We start from the raw sequence: 15,043 nt of genomic DNA, 5'->3' as shown, positions 1-15,043 counted from the left end.
ATTCAAAGTGAAAAAAAAAACAATGACTGGAAAAATCGTGGAAAGTCCAACTCTTAAGCTTGTAAAAGCACACAGCTCCAGAGATGGGGGAGGTGTGTGTGTGTGTGTGTGTGGTGGTGGTGGTGGGGGGGGGGGGGGGGGTTGACTTTGCTTTGTGAAATCCCCCTTGTTGCTGCTGCAGTGTGGATTGGAGCATCCTGCTTGCACCGAGAGGTGTGAGCTGGGAGTCAGCAGCCTGTCTGTGCAGCAACATGTGGCATTAATTGAAAGGGGAGGAGCCGGAGGAGTGTCTGTCCCGGAGGGTTCGTCACGGGACCCTGAACTAACCCAGGAGAAAGGAGGGGAAGGATGGTCAGAAGACGGAGAGCTGCGGCGGTACAAAGTCAGAAGCGAGTGGTCTCAAACAGCGAGTTTTCTTCACAGACTCGTACCGACCTGCGTGACTACTCCTCCTCCGGGATTCATGTAGACACGTGTTGAACACGGGGGGAAAGTAAGACGCTGAACTTCGGCAGCTAGTAACACGCTTGAGTTTGTTCCCTTTTTAATTTTTAATTTTATTTTATTAGAAACACTTTTAAAGGTTTTAAATGCAACGCTGTTTGATTTATGAGAAAACGATGGCAGCCGAGACGAGGAACGGCGGGAGTTCACTGAACAACAACAACAACAACAACAACAACTGCAAAGACCACAGCAGGAGGAAGCTGCTGGTCGGAGTGGATCTGTTCTGCCTGTTCCTGGGTGAGAGTCCCATCACATGTTAACATCACCCTCACCGGCAACATGCGGGACATCAGTACACACACACACACACCGGAGGGGGGGGACGGGACGGGACGGGACGGGGGGGGTGATCACTTTAAGTTACTTTATAGGACTTAAATTGTGTTTAAAGTGGACTTTACTTTTCCATTCATGTCGCATTTACTTGCCTTAGCACACAGTTGAGCTCTTCATGGCTCTAACGTGATATTATTCCCTGTCGTTGAGATATGTGATATTTGAATGTTACGGTTAGATAACATCATACTTGATAGGAAAATCGTTTTTGTTGCTATTGTTCCTTAGGTTAAGCGAAGTAATGAACCTTTTCTTTATAAAAAAAAAAAAAGGAAAATGAAATCAAAAACAAACTTATTATCTTGATATTAACAAGTCATTTTATTTGCTTATTTGTTCCTATATTTTTATTTATAAGTTACATCAACTTCAACAAGCTCATGTAACACGTTAGCACATGTAACCAATTTAACTGTTTTATCGAGGAAGCGACGTGTTTTCCAAATGTGACATTTGCTTAGCTGGTTTTCCTCAGTCCCACAAATGTGCTAGCAAAGAGGAAAGTAATTAATAAAGTGCCCCGGGAGGGATGTATGTCTTTGGTCTCCACCCACACCTGTGCTGTTCGGACCTCTGCTTTGACGGCTCATTATATTTTCCAGAATGGCTCACATGCCGCAGCAGCTGGAATTCCTCTGATCTGAACATCTGGCATAATATACTTGTGTGTGCGGTGTAATTAGGAAACGGTGAAAAGGTCAGACCTGAGGAGGGTGTGCATGTTCATCCGTTCGGGTCCTGGTTTCTTCGACAGCTGCAGACTCTGAGCTTAAAGTTGGAATTGTGGGTGAAACTTTTTATTTTTTTATTTATTTTTTTTATTACACTGACTTGAACTTATCAGTCCTACAAAAAGTGTGCCGGTCTGTGGGGCTCAAACCTTTTGACCATGATCTGATTACCATATGGTTCCAAGGCAGGGCTGAAAATAAGCATTATTATTTTTTATTTTTTTTTATTATTATTGTTAATCGATCTGTAGATTATTTTCTCCACGTATTTATCAGCTGTTTGGAAGTTTCAGAGAATAGTGAAAACATGTCAACCAGTGTTTCTCAAAGTCCGAGGTGCAGCCTAAAATGTTTTGTTTTATCTCGACTAGCACTCCACAACCAAAAGATATTCAGTTTATTTTTTATGAAAGACTAAAGGACTCCTTAAGAAGCTTGAATTGGAGAAATTTGACATTTTTTCATAAAAAGAAAAAAAAAAAGAAGACAGGAACTGATTAATTGATTGTCAAAGTAGTTTGTGATTGATTTTCTGGTGATTGATTAATAAAATAATCATTGCCGCTCTACTCCAGTATGTTGCTCAGTGTAACATTAGTATAAAGCCATGATTACAAACAGCACAGCAGTTTGGGGAAAAGCAACAGTCTGGCTGTTGTTAACAATTTCATGAAGGATCTACTGTACAAACAAGGTTTTTCTGACAAGCTGTACTTAGGTTTAGTCTAGTTTTTGTCTCTGTGGAGGGTAAATCCCCACGATTTGTTTTGTATGTTCCAATGTTCCCACAGAGAAGCTTGTCAACAAACCAGCAGTGTTTATCTGGAGAAAGATGTGGTTTAAAGGGAGATACCACAGAGAGGAAATGGTGGGCCAGCACTGGTAATCAGCCACTTATCCTCCATTCTCACACACTGATTGCAGTTTGATTCTAACTGCATCCATCAGGGATATCGCTCTCATGCACTTTCAGTTCCTCTGCTGCCTGCAGACCATGAGCGCCAGTAAAGATAACATCAGACAGTAGACTGGAGGAGAGTTTCACCCCGACTGAACTGAACCGCCTCAAAAATGCCTCCCGCCTCCAGTGAGGTGATCAGGTTCAGTTTACAATAAGCTGTAGCTTGAAGCTTTTGTGTTTTCCAGTTAATCGTATAATGACGTTGGTTTGTGCTTTTCCCCCACTTCACTAAATCTAAGGGTGATGGATTGCGTGTAGATTTTTTTTAATTTTCTGAATTCAGGCCATGCTGAAAATGTTAAGGGAGTAATTATTTTTTTATTTTTTTATTTTTTAACTTAGAGGCTTCTTTCACCAAAATGACAAATTACATTTTTTTATATATATATATTTAGTGGCTAGATTTAGTTAGCTATGTTGGAATAATGGCAGAAAAGTTTGTGACAAATATGTAAAAAAAAAAAAAACATCTCGGCAAGTACAACTGAAACTGAAAGTATTACATTTTTTAGCAATTTGGTTGATCTGACCCAGTTAAACAAACCAAAACTTGGTTTCAGAATGAAAAATGTGCTTTCCCGATTTACAGCTCTTGATATGTTCCATTTTGCTTCGGAGTGGCGTTTTATGGAAAACCATTTGTCATGAAAAGATTGAGTTCAGAATGGCACCGAGACATCATTAATTTAAATGGTGCTTTAAACAGTGCTGCATTAAATTCAACTTGTGCAACTAATTAAACATAAAAACTAAAACGTGATAATTGTAGGACAAAGACTTGTAAGACAAAGACATAAAAAGTTACTGTATCTGCTCCTGTAAAGAAGAAGTAACAGCTACAGCCATTATCAAGTCAACGTAAATGTTCTTTTCATCTAACCCGAGCAGTTTCCCCTCACATGGTGGAAATATGAACTCGGTTTTGAAGCATGCCAGACTGACTGACAGACGAGGTGTGTGTGTGTGTGTGTGTGTGTGTGTGTGTGTGTGTGTGTGTGTGTGTGTGTGTGTGTGTGTGTGGAGCTGCTGCGAGTAAAAACAACTGCATCTGTGTATACACCAACTACCTCAGATATGTACATACACACGTCTATGCCAGACAGCTGAGAGATCCCTGCGAGTGGAAAAAGTGCGCGTGTTTGTTTTAATAGTCACACTTGGTGTTTTGGCGAATGCCTCCAGGACATGGTGGGGTTTTAATTCAGCGTGAGGCTTATACGTTGATGCTAGTTTCCACGAGCTGCAGCTACAAAGAACTGCCAGATCTTAATACGTTTTTGACCCCGTTTTGACACCAGACAGCTCTCAGTTAAATGCTGAAAAAGTCTTCGTCATACTTTATTTACAGTGTTTTGGACCCCTGCGTTGATTGTTAGGGCAGAAAGTAGAAGACACCTGATACTGATAGAAAAGTCTGAAAAAAAAGAAATCCCTCTCCAACCATTTTGTTTGTTTCCGTTGTCTTTGGTTTGATGTCGAGCTAATGCAAAAGACATACCCCTGCCTGCTGACTGGTGTTGTTGTTGGCAGGGCGAAGACGCCCTCCTCCTCCTCATTCTCCTCCTCCTCGCCCCCTTGCCTGTTAGATGCGGGAAGAGAGGAAGAGGGTAGGAGGGGAAAATCCCAAGTTGCCGCGCTCACTGCTGATGCTGCACTGTTTTAAACGGATGCGAGAGTCGGAGGACAGAGTGGGGAAGAAAAACCCCCGCTGAATGTCTGGAAAACAGGACCTGACTCTGACGGTCTGGTTGTGGATTGTTTTTATTTCTTTCCAATCAGCCGTTTGAAGCACTCGACCCCGTGCAGGTTCCTTAAAGACTTTATTTTATCAAACCGGTTGCCCCCCTGTCCGTCTCTCCGTCGACCTCTGGCCTTGTGGCTCGTCTGTGAATGTGTTCGGGGGCGGTTGCAGGGGTCACGGCTCTGAGGTCAGCGTCTTTCACATCTCGCACTTTCAACCCTGTCTTTTATTGTTTTTTTTTTTCTTCTCCCGACTGCTTTACATCAGCAGTTTGCCTTGTTTTGGGAAAGGCCTGTTGTTGTTCTGTTCATGGCCAGACTAACCAACCTTAAAGGATTAGACACTTTAAAGTGTGGTATATTTTTACAGTTACAGCAGTGTTGAGACGTCCCGCCCTGCGCTCTCTTTTTCACCAGGCTGTCTTCGGCACCGAACGTAGCTCCATCCAGGTATTTGTTTGAAGAGCTGAGAAAGTTAATAACCTGAATCCTGCTGAATGTGGAGGGAAGGCCGGCGCTGTAGAGTTCCCGGAGCAGCACGGCTCTGGTCCAGCTGGACCTTCAAAGACCCAAGTCAGCTGTGTGTGTGTGTGTGTGTGTGTGTGTGCGTGTGTGTGTGTGTGTGTGTGTGTGTGTGTGTGTGTGTGTGTGTGTGTGTGCGCGTGTGTGTGTGTGTGTGTGTGTGTGTGGATGTTGAGGAGCTCAGCAGCAACTGAAGCATGTGTTGACATTTGGTTTGAGAAATCCAACCGGTCCGCTTGTTTTTCTTTGTATCACCGGATCGGTGAATCATTCAAAGACTGACTTGAAAGCTAAATGTCGCTTTGAAGTGATTTGAAAGTGTGTTTTCCCAAATTCTGTCAGATTTGAGGCCTCTCCCGGGTTCCGCGTCCACCCTCAAATATCAAAGTCCTCCACTGAAGCCTTTTGGTAAATGTGGGGAAAATAACTGTCTGTTTTCTTTGCTTGCATCTTAAATACACCCACTCTGTGTTTGTTGTTTGGGAGATAAATAAGATCTTTTTGTCGCTTTAAGTGGAGAAAGACACTAAATTGATCAGACATAAACACCCCCCCCGGGCATCTTGAATAGGGCCTTTTTAAGTGCACTTGAAAGCCTCGGCAGGAAAGGAAGACCGATAGAGTCTGTTTTTTGTTGTCAGTTAGCGGCAATGGTGTCTCCTAAGAACATAACACATCTTAACAATTTAATGGCGAGTTGAGATCAGTTGATGCTATTCTCAGAATAAAAGGTTCATTGAAGTCTAAAGCAGCGATGCAGCTTTGATTTTGGCATGTGTTTCAACTGATTTTATAATGTTTATTTTGGCTCATTTTCTTAATGACACCATCAGTGTCAGTTTGGAAAACATGATCTGATAAATGCTTCCCTTGGGAGTTTTAAATGTGTGCTTGTGCTTTTCTTTTTTGTTTGTTTGTGTTTTGCCTCACCTGCGTTCATGTATCTGTCCAACCATGCAGTGGTGCTTGTTGCCGTGTTTTTGCACAAATCTCCCTTCCCGCCTTACCAGCGAGGATTCTTCTGCAGTGACAACAGCATCGATCTGCCCTATAAGAACAGCACAGTGTCCACCATCGTGCTCACAGCAGTGGGCTTCACTGTGCCCGTGGTCTCAGTAAGTCCTGATGTGGTGGAGCGAGAGAGCGAGAGAACATCTGTCGGGACACTCGGTTCATCAATGGCCGACTCGTGACACCTCGAAAGATATGATTGGTTTAACAGGCTCTGACTCGCACTCAGTGGTTTTGTCTCATTGACTGTAAATTGTGTATGCTGTGCATTACTGCCAACCATTTTCCACAGCATATTGTCATTAACTTTCAGATTTAGTTACTACTCTTCAGGCTGCCATGGTTTTCTTTTATTTTGCCACTGTAAGAAAATTGTTAGTTCATCAAGTTAAAATATGGGAGGCTGCGACCTCTGTATTGTTAGCATTTCTGCTGAAAATAATTCCAAAACATTTCCTAACCATTTCCAAACCCTAGTTGTTGCCACTTAGGTTTATGGTCGTTCACTAACAGGTGTAGTGCTTTTGGTTGAAGTACCGGAGCCCACCTTTGACACGGTTAGATGTGGCTCATTTCTAAGGTTGCGTAACCACTGTTGCTACTGTGACACGTTCAAATATAAAAGTCAATAATATATATTTTTATCGCTTTAACTTAATAAAGTCAACCTTATAATCATGCTATTTTTTTATATTCTTTTGGATCTTTCATTTAAACTGATATTCTCTAATTGCGGTTACAACACATTGCTGCAAATATTTCACACTAAAAGACTTGCTAAGAATTGAATGATTTCAGTAAACTGAAACGCTAGAGGGCTTTTAATTTGAAAAATAGACACAGGAAGTGTTGAGTTTATATTACCACCTAATGCAGTAACTTTAACATGACAAACTGTAGCTGATCAAAACAAGGCTTGGAGTTGACGTCCTGAACCAAACAATCCACCTTAGATGTTATTATGACAACTTTGACTATTCCATTTGTTTTTATTGGTTGACACATTTTAAACACGACTGGATCTTAAAGCACTTAAAAAAAAAAAAAAAACTGGATCAAGAGAGCTGTAAACATTATATTTCCACACAAAAATGGGGGAGAGTTATTCCTTTGTTCACTTATACACACAAAAAAAACATTTGCTTGTGTTCGTCAGCAGATGGAAGTTTCGTGGTTATGTCAGAGCAAAACCGATTACTAATACTTTAAATACCGTTGGACTTTGGGGCTTATTCAACTTTTGGTTTTAATAATAAGCCATTTTTAAGTCTTAAGTTGAGCTCTTGTTATTTGTCAATTTTAGAGCAACTTAAATGGCCACAAGAGAATAAATCAAATTGTAGGCTAAAAATGGAAGCTGCCTGGAGAGATAGAAATCGGTTGAAAAGCAACATAATATGCTTTAGGAAACTGCCAGCAGTTAACGGACTAAAAGATGAATAACCACCAGTGTGATCCTTCACTACATCCACAGATCTGCTCAGAAAGACCCATGAACAGTGATGATTAGTCACAGACAACAGCCACAGGATGAGCCGAGCCGGTCCCAGATGTTCCCTCGTTGCCTCCCGCTTGCACCTACGACCTCTGTAATTTGCGTACCATTAACCTATCACCTCCATTTCTCTCCTTCGCCCATCCCCACCCCCTCCTTCCTCTCCGTGATGCTCACTGCTTCCTCACACTAGCCGGCCTGCCTTTCTTGGTCATTGAGACCAGCGCTGTTCAGCCTTACCGTAGAGGGTTTTACTGCGACGATGAGTCCATCAAGTACCCGGCCAAAAATGGAGACACCATTAGCGACGGTGTGCTTAGCGCTGCTGGCATTCTAATCACCATCCTGTCTGTAAGTCACCTCACTCTGATCACTAATGTCCTCATCACCTCTCACGTCTCAGCAGCTCTCACAATTACTAGCAACACCTTCAACTACTGTAGATGCTGACCACATGATTTCTTGTCTTCATCCTAGTATTTCTCAAGTCGTATTTATCATAACATTTCATAAATATACTGTGTATAATTATGTAATTTGAACTGCTTAAAGATGTTGCATTAATCATTGTTCATGTTTCCCTCCAACTCACACCACACATGTTCATAGTGCTGAGAAATATACCAGGACACACTTCGCCACAGAGCTTTATCTAACAGCTGATGCATTGTGGGTATAAACATGAGATGATCCTTGATGATACATGAAACACCTCCTCTCCACAGCTGTGCTATCAGACCCTGTTGTTGTTTTCAGCACCTTCTCGATAACAACCAGCCAGCAACATTTGTTCAGGGCTTTCTCTCTCGGGGGACTTCAGATGACTCCATTGATTAAGGTGCTTTAAGTAGAGTGAAGCATTGTTGCAATCTTCTGGGAGAAAACGGTGCGGATGTATCCAAAATCTGAACTAAATCGTCTTTTAGACATTCTGTGTTTTCAAATGTATTTTTTTTTATTATACTTCAGTCCACACGGCGTCATAATGAACAACATATCACTGAGACTTATCACAGATAACTGCAACCCAAAGTGCCTTATTATTTTTTTCTTCTTCTTCACTTATGCATCAAAGTACATAATTGAGTATTAGTGTTTGAGTTCCCCTAAAAACTCTCTGAGTTCACAGCAGTGGCTCAAAATATCCGGTGTGTATACTCACAGGCAGCTTCTGTTGTGCTCCACCACGTGTAAATGAGGTGTGATGACAGAATCCTTTGTTCCAAACAAACTTGTTTTATTCAATTAGTATATTTCTATTTTCCAAATATATGATATTATGGATTAATCAGTGAGGCAGCAGCAGAGGGAACATTTTCAAATCTGTTAGTGTCTAGCTCTGTTTCCACCAGTCTTGAATTAGTCACTTTTCGTCATTAAACTGGAGCAACGACTTTGAACAACCTTGCAACCACTAAAGCTGTGAAAATCACCATGAAAGCCATAGGAACCCCGTAGCAACCACTTGTAAACACCCCGGGATGCCCTACCAACAACAACAGCTTAGCAACCAACAAGCTACTGCTTGCAAAACAATCGGACACTTTTGAGGCAACACATTAGTTTGTATGCGGCCACGTACCATCAACAAATTACTGGAACGCGCAGCAAGCAGCAGGCACATTAAAGATCCATCAGAGGTTTTCTAGCTGCAGAAAGCTCAGCACGACTGCAAGCATGTGCTGTTGTCACCTGGCAGACCGACACCGGCCTGCCTCATGGCTTTGGGTTTCATCGTGTCTCCCTGCAGCCAGCAGAGCAGATTACTCCCCAGGCTCCGGGCCACAGGGGTTTTCATGGTGAGAAGGAGTCCTGGCTGTGTAATTATGGTTGACGCAATGGTTGTTTGGTTGAATGCTGTAATTGGTGGGGTGGAATTGTGGCGAAGGCCCCAAACAAGAAGACTTTGCCAAATATCTCATTTTTCCCCCTGGCACAACATGACTTTAGACTCCATATCCACTCCCCGCCGCCCCCCGTGGCCAATCTTTGTGTTTCCTGAACCAGAAAACACCAACACTAGGTAATTAAGTGCTTCATTTCACCCTGAAAAGAGCTGAGAAATGAACAAGAAGCTGTGTCCTGTATAATTTAGGCTGATCTTCACTAGAAGAAAGGGAAACAGCATTTGGAAATGCACAGTTTTTGACATAAGCCACAAATCAACATCTTACCCCCACGATTATCTCTGCGGTTTCAGTGTAACAGCTACATATACTACAATGCCAATTCATTTATTCATTCGCACAGTTAAATCTTTCACAAGCGGGGAAGCAGATGCATTTTTTCCCCCCCCTCTCTCCCTTCCCCTTTTCCAATGAACGCAGCTGGGCTGTATCGAGCTGGCTCCAAAGGCCTGGATGGTGGAAACAACACTATCAGCTCATTAAATCTTCTTAAGGGCTGCCCCTCCCCTCCGCCGAAGCGTGTTTCCCAGAATGAGACTTATGTGAAAGAATGTCTGATGAAACCAAGATACTAACACGAAAACAGCCAGACATCCCCCCCTGTGAAATCGGAGCCTGTTTTCAGCGAGACAGCCGGGCGTGGGGAAAAACAAACGTGCCCCCGACGTGCGCCTGGTGTAGTCCGGCCGCCAAAATCTGACACGTCGCCGAGCTCAGCGTTTCTCCTGATTAGAACCAGCGGTGCCTCCCCCTCCTCCCACTCTGCTCCTCGTTCCTCCTCTCACCTTCGACTCTCTCCTCCGTGTTTATCCTCCTTTCTACTTGTGTTTTTTTGCTTCCCGTCTGAAAACTCCCCCGTTCGCTCTCTCACTCCTCTTGCTGGAAGACAACAGTGCGACGAAGGGGGTGGTTGGGGAGGTGTGGGGTTCTTTTTCAGCTCAAACAGCTGTTTTCAATCATGGCTATCCACTCCACCCCCCCCCCCCCTCTTGAGTCAATCGTAGGCTTCGGACGGTGGTTTATGTACTCAATCGTAGAAAACTATACATGCCGGACAGTTTGAGTTGCCTCCCACGTTGTCTCACTGTTTTCTCTCAGAAGTAGAATAGTGCAGGTAATTACAGCTAGAAGCTAGAAAGTAGCCCCTACCTTTTCAAACCACTTCAGAAGAAATCACTGCTTTTCATTTGAAGCTGTCATAATTACATCTTGATCTTGAAAAGCAGTTATTTCAGTCACATATTTTTTTTTTCCTCAAATAATCACGTTGAATTCTGAGAAACGTGCCTTTTGGGAAGCTCATAAGAGCTTCGTGGGTTCGTTACTGAAATTTTTTTTTGAAAGCAGACTTTGCTTTAGGGAATTCTGCAAAGTCAAAATTTTCTATTTGGAGTGTTTTAATGTTAAAAATGGGAATGACAGAGGAAAGTCTTAAATCATCAAATTATTTAGGCTGTTATTTTATAATGTTAATGAACAACAAAGTTGAATGCTGCATTACATGTAAAATATTAGAATCACACTTTATTGGCCAAAGAAAATCCTCCGTCCAACTAACACGATTCCAACTCTCATTCCTCGTGAAGTATTTTGGCTCTCTTGCACTCACACATTGTCACAGAGAATTCAGATCTTAGGAAACAGGGTGAATATTAGGACATGATCTCTGTCTCTGACTTCCCTTTTGTCCCCTTCAGATCATCATCGGGGAGAGCTATAGGATCTACTTCCTGAACGAGGGCTCCAAGTCTTTTGTGGGGAACCCCTACATCTCCGCTCTCTACAAGCAGGTCGGGGTGTTCATCTTCGGCTGTGCCATCAGCCAGTCCTTCACTGACATTGCTAAAGTGTCAGTGGGCCGCATGCGCCCTCACTTTCTCGACGTGTGCAAACCCGACTTCTCCACCATCAACTGCTCTCTGGGCTACATCACTGACTACCAGTGTCGGGGGCCGGAAAGCAAAGTGCAGGAGGCCAGGTACTAAAACAACAGTCAGACAGGTGTAAATATTACAAGTGGAACGATCTTTAACGCACTTTAAAATCAATACCCTGCTTCCTTATATGGTCAATTTAAATCCATGATCACAAAGATCCATACCCTAGATTGTAAATTTTTACAACTGACTTTATTAGTGCCTTGTCTGTATATTACTATTTTATTGTGCCCACTGGTTTCATTTTTATCTAACTTAATTAAATCTTGTCTATGTTTTATTGTTTTAATTTTTCCCATTTTGTTTTATCGTCAATTTCTAATATGCATCTAACATACTTTATGAATTTAATCTGTTCAATATAATCTCGGCATCATTAAAGATCAGGGTTCAAGTAAAGTTTGAATGAACGCATGAGATAAAATGCCAAGCAATATTTGAAAGTATTTATTTTGATGAACGGTTGTTCTCTGTAAAAGTTGACAGAATAGTGACTGCTCACTGACTTTAAGTTGTGGACACATGCTGACTGGTGTCTTTCGTCCTCAGGAAGTCTTTCTTCTCTGGACACGCATCCTTCTCCATGTACACCATGCTTTATCTGGTGGTGAGTTACTGAACTCTTTTAGCGTGCACTTCCACTCATTCTTTTTCTTCTGTGTATTAACATTAACCCGTAACACTGCCTCCTTTATAGTTTTACCTGCAGTCTCGTTTCACTTGGCATGGAGCCCGCCTGCTGCGCCCTTTGACCCAGTTCACCCTCATCATGATGTCGTTCTACACTGGCTTGTCCCGGGTCTCCGATCACAAGCACCACCCCACTGATGTCCTGGCTGGGTTTGTACAGGGAGCCCTGGTGACCTACTCCATAGTAAGTGGCTCTGGTGTTGTAACATTCAATTATTATTCAACATTTATTTTTGTTAGGAAATCTAAAATCAAAATGGACATTTCCTTTGCTATAAATGAATCTCATTAGTACTCACTTCTAACTTTTCAGAATACATATAACAGAGAAGAGAAGTGAGAGATTAATTGTTTGTAGAAAACAGTTGTAAGTAAATAGGGGATAAACTATTCTGTGCTTTATAGTGAATTAGCAGAATTTTAAAATTCAACAGTCGCCAATGTATGAGTTCATATTTAGAGTCAGGTTTAAGCCAGGAATGAGCTTTACACCTAAGGCATGAAGACAAAAAGCTTTGATAATTACTGTGTGAGACAATAAAACCATGAATAATGTGAAGTTGATAGGAGGGTATTAATCAATGAAAGTAGAGATTGCGTCTACAGGTTAAACTGTAGAAGGTGCTATTAAGTGGAAACAAAAGGGGACCTAATACAGAACCTTGAGGAACCCCACACTAGAGCTCCAAAGAGCAGGAAGTGAAATTACCAGCTAGAAACGTGTCAGAAAGAAGACTTTTAACAACAACAAAAATACTGATAAAATGCATCTTTTTGTTCAGCTAGGAAAGTACAGACTTAAACAAATACTCCTAATAATCATTTCTATATATTAATCAGCGTTGTCTTTTGTTCATAAGGTTTTTTGTAGTTTTAGTATTTGTGTTTAGTCCCCCCCCCCCCCCCAAAAAAAAAAAAAAAAAAAAAAAATGTCCAATCCACATTTCTTTGTTGTGAGAGTTTTGCAATGTTCAAGGTGTTTCCTCTCTTTGCTCTCCTCAGGTGTTCTTTGTGTCAGACTTGTTCAAGCCCAAAGGCCGACGCTCCACTCTGTCTCCAACCCCGGTGAAGAAAGATCTCGTTCCGGCGGTAGACATCAGAGAGCGGAGCAACCATCTCATTATGGCGTAGAGGAGGCTGTGAACTGACTGTATATAACCCTGACCTGTGCCTTTTTTTTATATATATATATATCACTACTACAGCCACTAGTCAATACTGAATCATATAAACGCCAACAACCTGGAAAATGCAGACAAACATGGAATCTTGAATATCTCCGAGGATGAGAAGAGGCGACGGAAAAACAGTCAAGCAGGTTTTGCTTTCTGAGTGGAAATGTTCATGTTTTTCCTTCAGTCTCACCAGACATTTTAATGTGGAAAAGAGAGACGAACTTCTTTTTTTTTTCTTTTTTTTAATGCAAGGGATATTTGTCCCTCTTCTTCTGTCATGAAGATTACCGTAGACTCTCCACCGTCGAGGCCTTTCCACAGACTGAAGTCGAAAATCAAACGCAACAATGGCAGCTCCTCTCTTCCCCTCTGCTGCATCCGGCACGGGAGCATCATCCTCGTCCTGCCGCCCGCTGTGTGACGGAGACTTAACAAATCCTGACAAGAAAACAAATTCCTTAATTTCAGGAAGGATGTGGTTTTAGTTGGTTTTTTTTTGTTTATTACAAACGTTGTATGAGTGATTGTTTTTATAGCACTATTTTAGCTAAACTCAGTACTGTTTGTCACCACTTGAATGATCTGAAGTGAAGCTTTTGAAAAGCTTTGTAAGCTTTTATTATGTTCATAGTGTGGTGCTCCTTAGAAGGCGCACATACTAGGTGGGAAGTACAGTGAAGGGCGTAAGAAGTTTTGGATGTGGGCCTCTTTCTGCTGGCTAGGACGAGCCCCCACTGAGCCATTTAATGAAATGACTGTCTGTTATATGTACCAGACAAATGTTAGGTTAGTGTGTGTTAGTGTGTTTGTCTCCGTGTGTGTGTGTGTGTGTGTGTGTGTGTGTGTGTGTGTGTGTGTGTGTGTGTGTGTGTGTGTGTGTGTGTGTGTGTGTATACCAGTGTGTCTTCATGTCACGTCTATATATTTCAGTGTTTATAGCCTACATGTGTGCCTCTCTGCAGCCAGAATAACAGGCACCTGCTCCAACACACACACGCATGTAACTCAAGACGGGAACACTGTGGAAAACAAGCATCGTGGACAGTGCTTTAAAAATCAGCGATGATTCACATCGCTGAGAAATCCTGTGATATACTGGATGTTATGCAGGCATATACCTAAGAATACAGATATGAACAGTGGTTACACACAATAGCTTATTAATACCAAAGCAAATTTAGAAAGACAAGCTTACAAAGAAACTTATTTTGGCACATTTTTAATGCTTAATAACTCATAAAGTCTCGTGAAGTAACACAATGAGGCTCTGCATTATCATAGACGAGTTATAATGATGCTAATATGTTTGCATGACTTTAACGTAATTAACTTTTTAGCAAAAAAAAAAAGAAACCACTGACTGAAAACATCTTTACTCAGTTTGAAAATAACTGAGACAAACTTTGATCCAAGACGCATAGGTTCTTTGGTCATAATTGAATAAACAGCATCAGATAAAGTACCATTTAGTATCATGTGTATATGACTTTTGGAGAGCGCCCACTATGACTTTGCGTCGAGACCTGTGTAAATGTAAAACATGCTGCTTGAAGAGGCAAAGCTTGGTAAATGTCATCCAGTAAACTTGTGAATATTTAGTTTTATTTAGAAAACAACAACAAAGCTCTCAAAGCAGACAGCTTCAGGATGTTTTTATTAAAAAAAAAAATCCTTTTGAATATTTTTGTATTGTTGTGAAATTGTGTACAATGAAACTGTAAGACGTATCAAAGATAAAAAATGTCTTTAATAAAACCAAAAAGATCAAGAGCCTGTGCTTGTGATGTTTATTTTATGTTATGTGCTGCACGAGCGAATAAGAATTTCAGATTTTTTTTTTTTTTGGTTCTATAATTCAGAAGCTGTTTGACCATGCGTGTGTGTGTGGGGAGGGGGTGGGGGGGTGTGCGTGATGGAGAGATTTGGGCGTGGGGTCAATGGTAGACTTCCACGCTCGGCTTCCTGTGGGGAAATAGTGTACATTCCAGACTTCAACCTTTCTCCCCGACGGCCCTCTGAAATAATATAGAC

At 41.7% G+C, this 15,043-nt stretch overlaps 1 protein-coding gene across 2 annotated transcripts; it reads left to right on the top strand.

Moving 5' to 3' along the window:
* Window positions 1-246: 246 nt before the first annotated feature.
* Window positions 247-14,780, top strand: LOC138207418 (phospholipid phosphatase 3-like). 2 transcript variants are annotated; one of them, XM_069164624.1, is made up of 7 exons: window positions 247-493; window positions 615-744; window positions 7,497-7,654; window positions 10,908-11,188; window positions 11,697-11,754; window positions 11,845-12,021; window positions 12,840-14,780. In XM_069164624.1, the coding sequence occupies exons 2-7, from the start codon at window positions 621-623 to the stop codon at window positions 12,966-12,968; spliced, it is 927 nt and encodes a 308-aa protein (XP_069020725.1). In that variant the 5' UTR covers window positions 247-493; window positions 615-620; the 3' UTR covers window positions 12,969-14,780. The 2 variants fall into 2 exon arrangements, with proteins under 2 accessions (XP_069020725.1, XP_069020724.1); XM_069164623.1 differs by lacking the exon at window positions 7,497-7,654 and adding an exon at window positions 5,758-5,912 and having other exon boundaries at window positions 248-744.
* Window positions 14,781-15,043: the final 263 nt, after the last annotated feature.

The sequence above is a fragment of the Embiotoca jacksoni genome, unplaced genomic scaffold, assembly GCF_022577435.1.
Source record: "Embiotoca jacksoni isolate LCO1_2020_lvr unplaced genomic scaffold, fEmbJac1.0.p SCAF_31, whole genome shotgun sequence".
NCBI classification, from domain to species: Eukaryota; Metazoa; Chordata; class Actinopteri; family Embiotocidae; genus Embiotoca; species Embiotoca jacksoni.
This window is presented reverse-complemented; position numbering and strand designations above follow the sequence as displayed.

What these genes read in the sequence shown, in the direction of transcription:
- LOC138207418 (XM_069164623.1), top strand. Translation starts at nt 591, where the DNA reads ATGCAACGCTGTTTGATTTATGAGAAAACGATGGCAGCCGAGACGAGG. An exon ending in TCACTGTGCCCGTGGTCTCA is followed by an intron (nt 5,913 to 10,907) that starts GTAAGTCCTGAT and finishes TGTCCCCTTCAG; the next exon opens with ATCATCATCGGGGAGAGCTA. An exon ending in ACACCATGCTTTATCTGGTG is followed by an intron (nt 11,755 to 11,844) that starts GTGAGTTACTGA and finishes CCTCCTTTATAG; the next exon opens with TTTTACCTGCAGTCTCGTTT.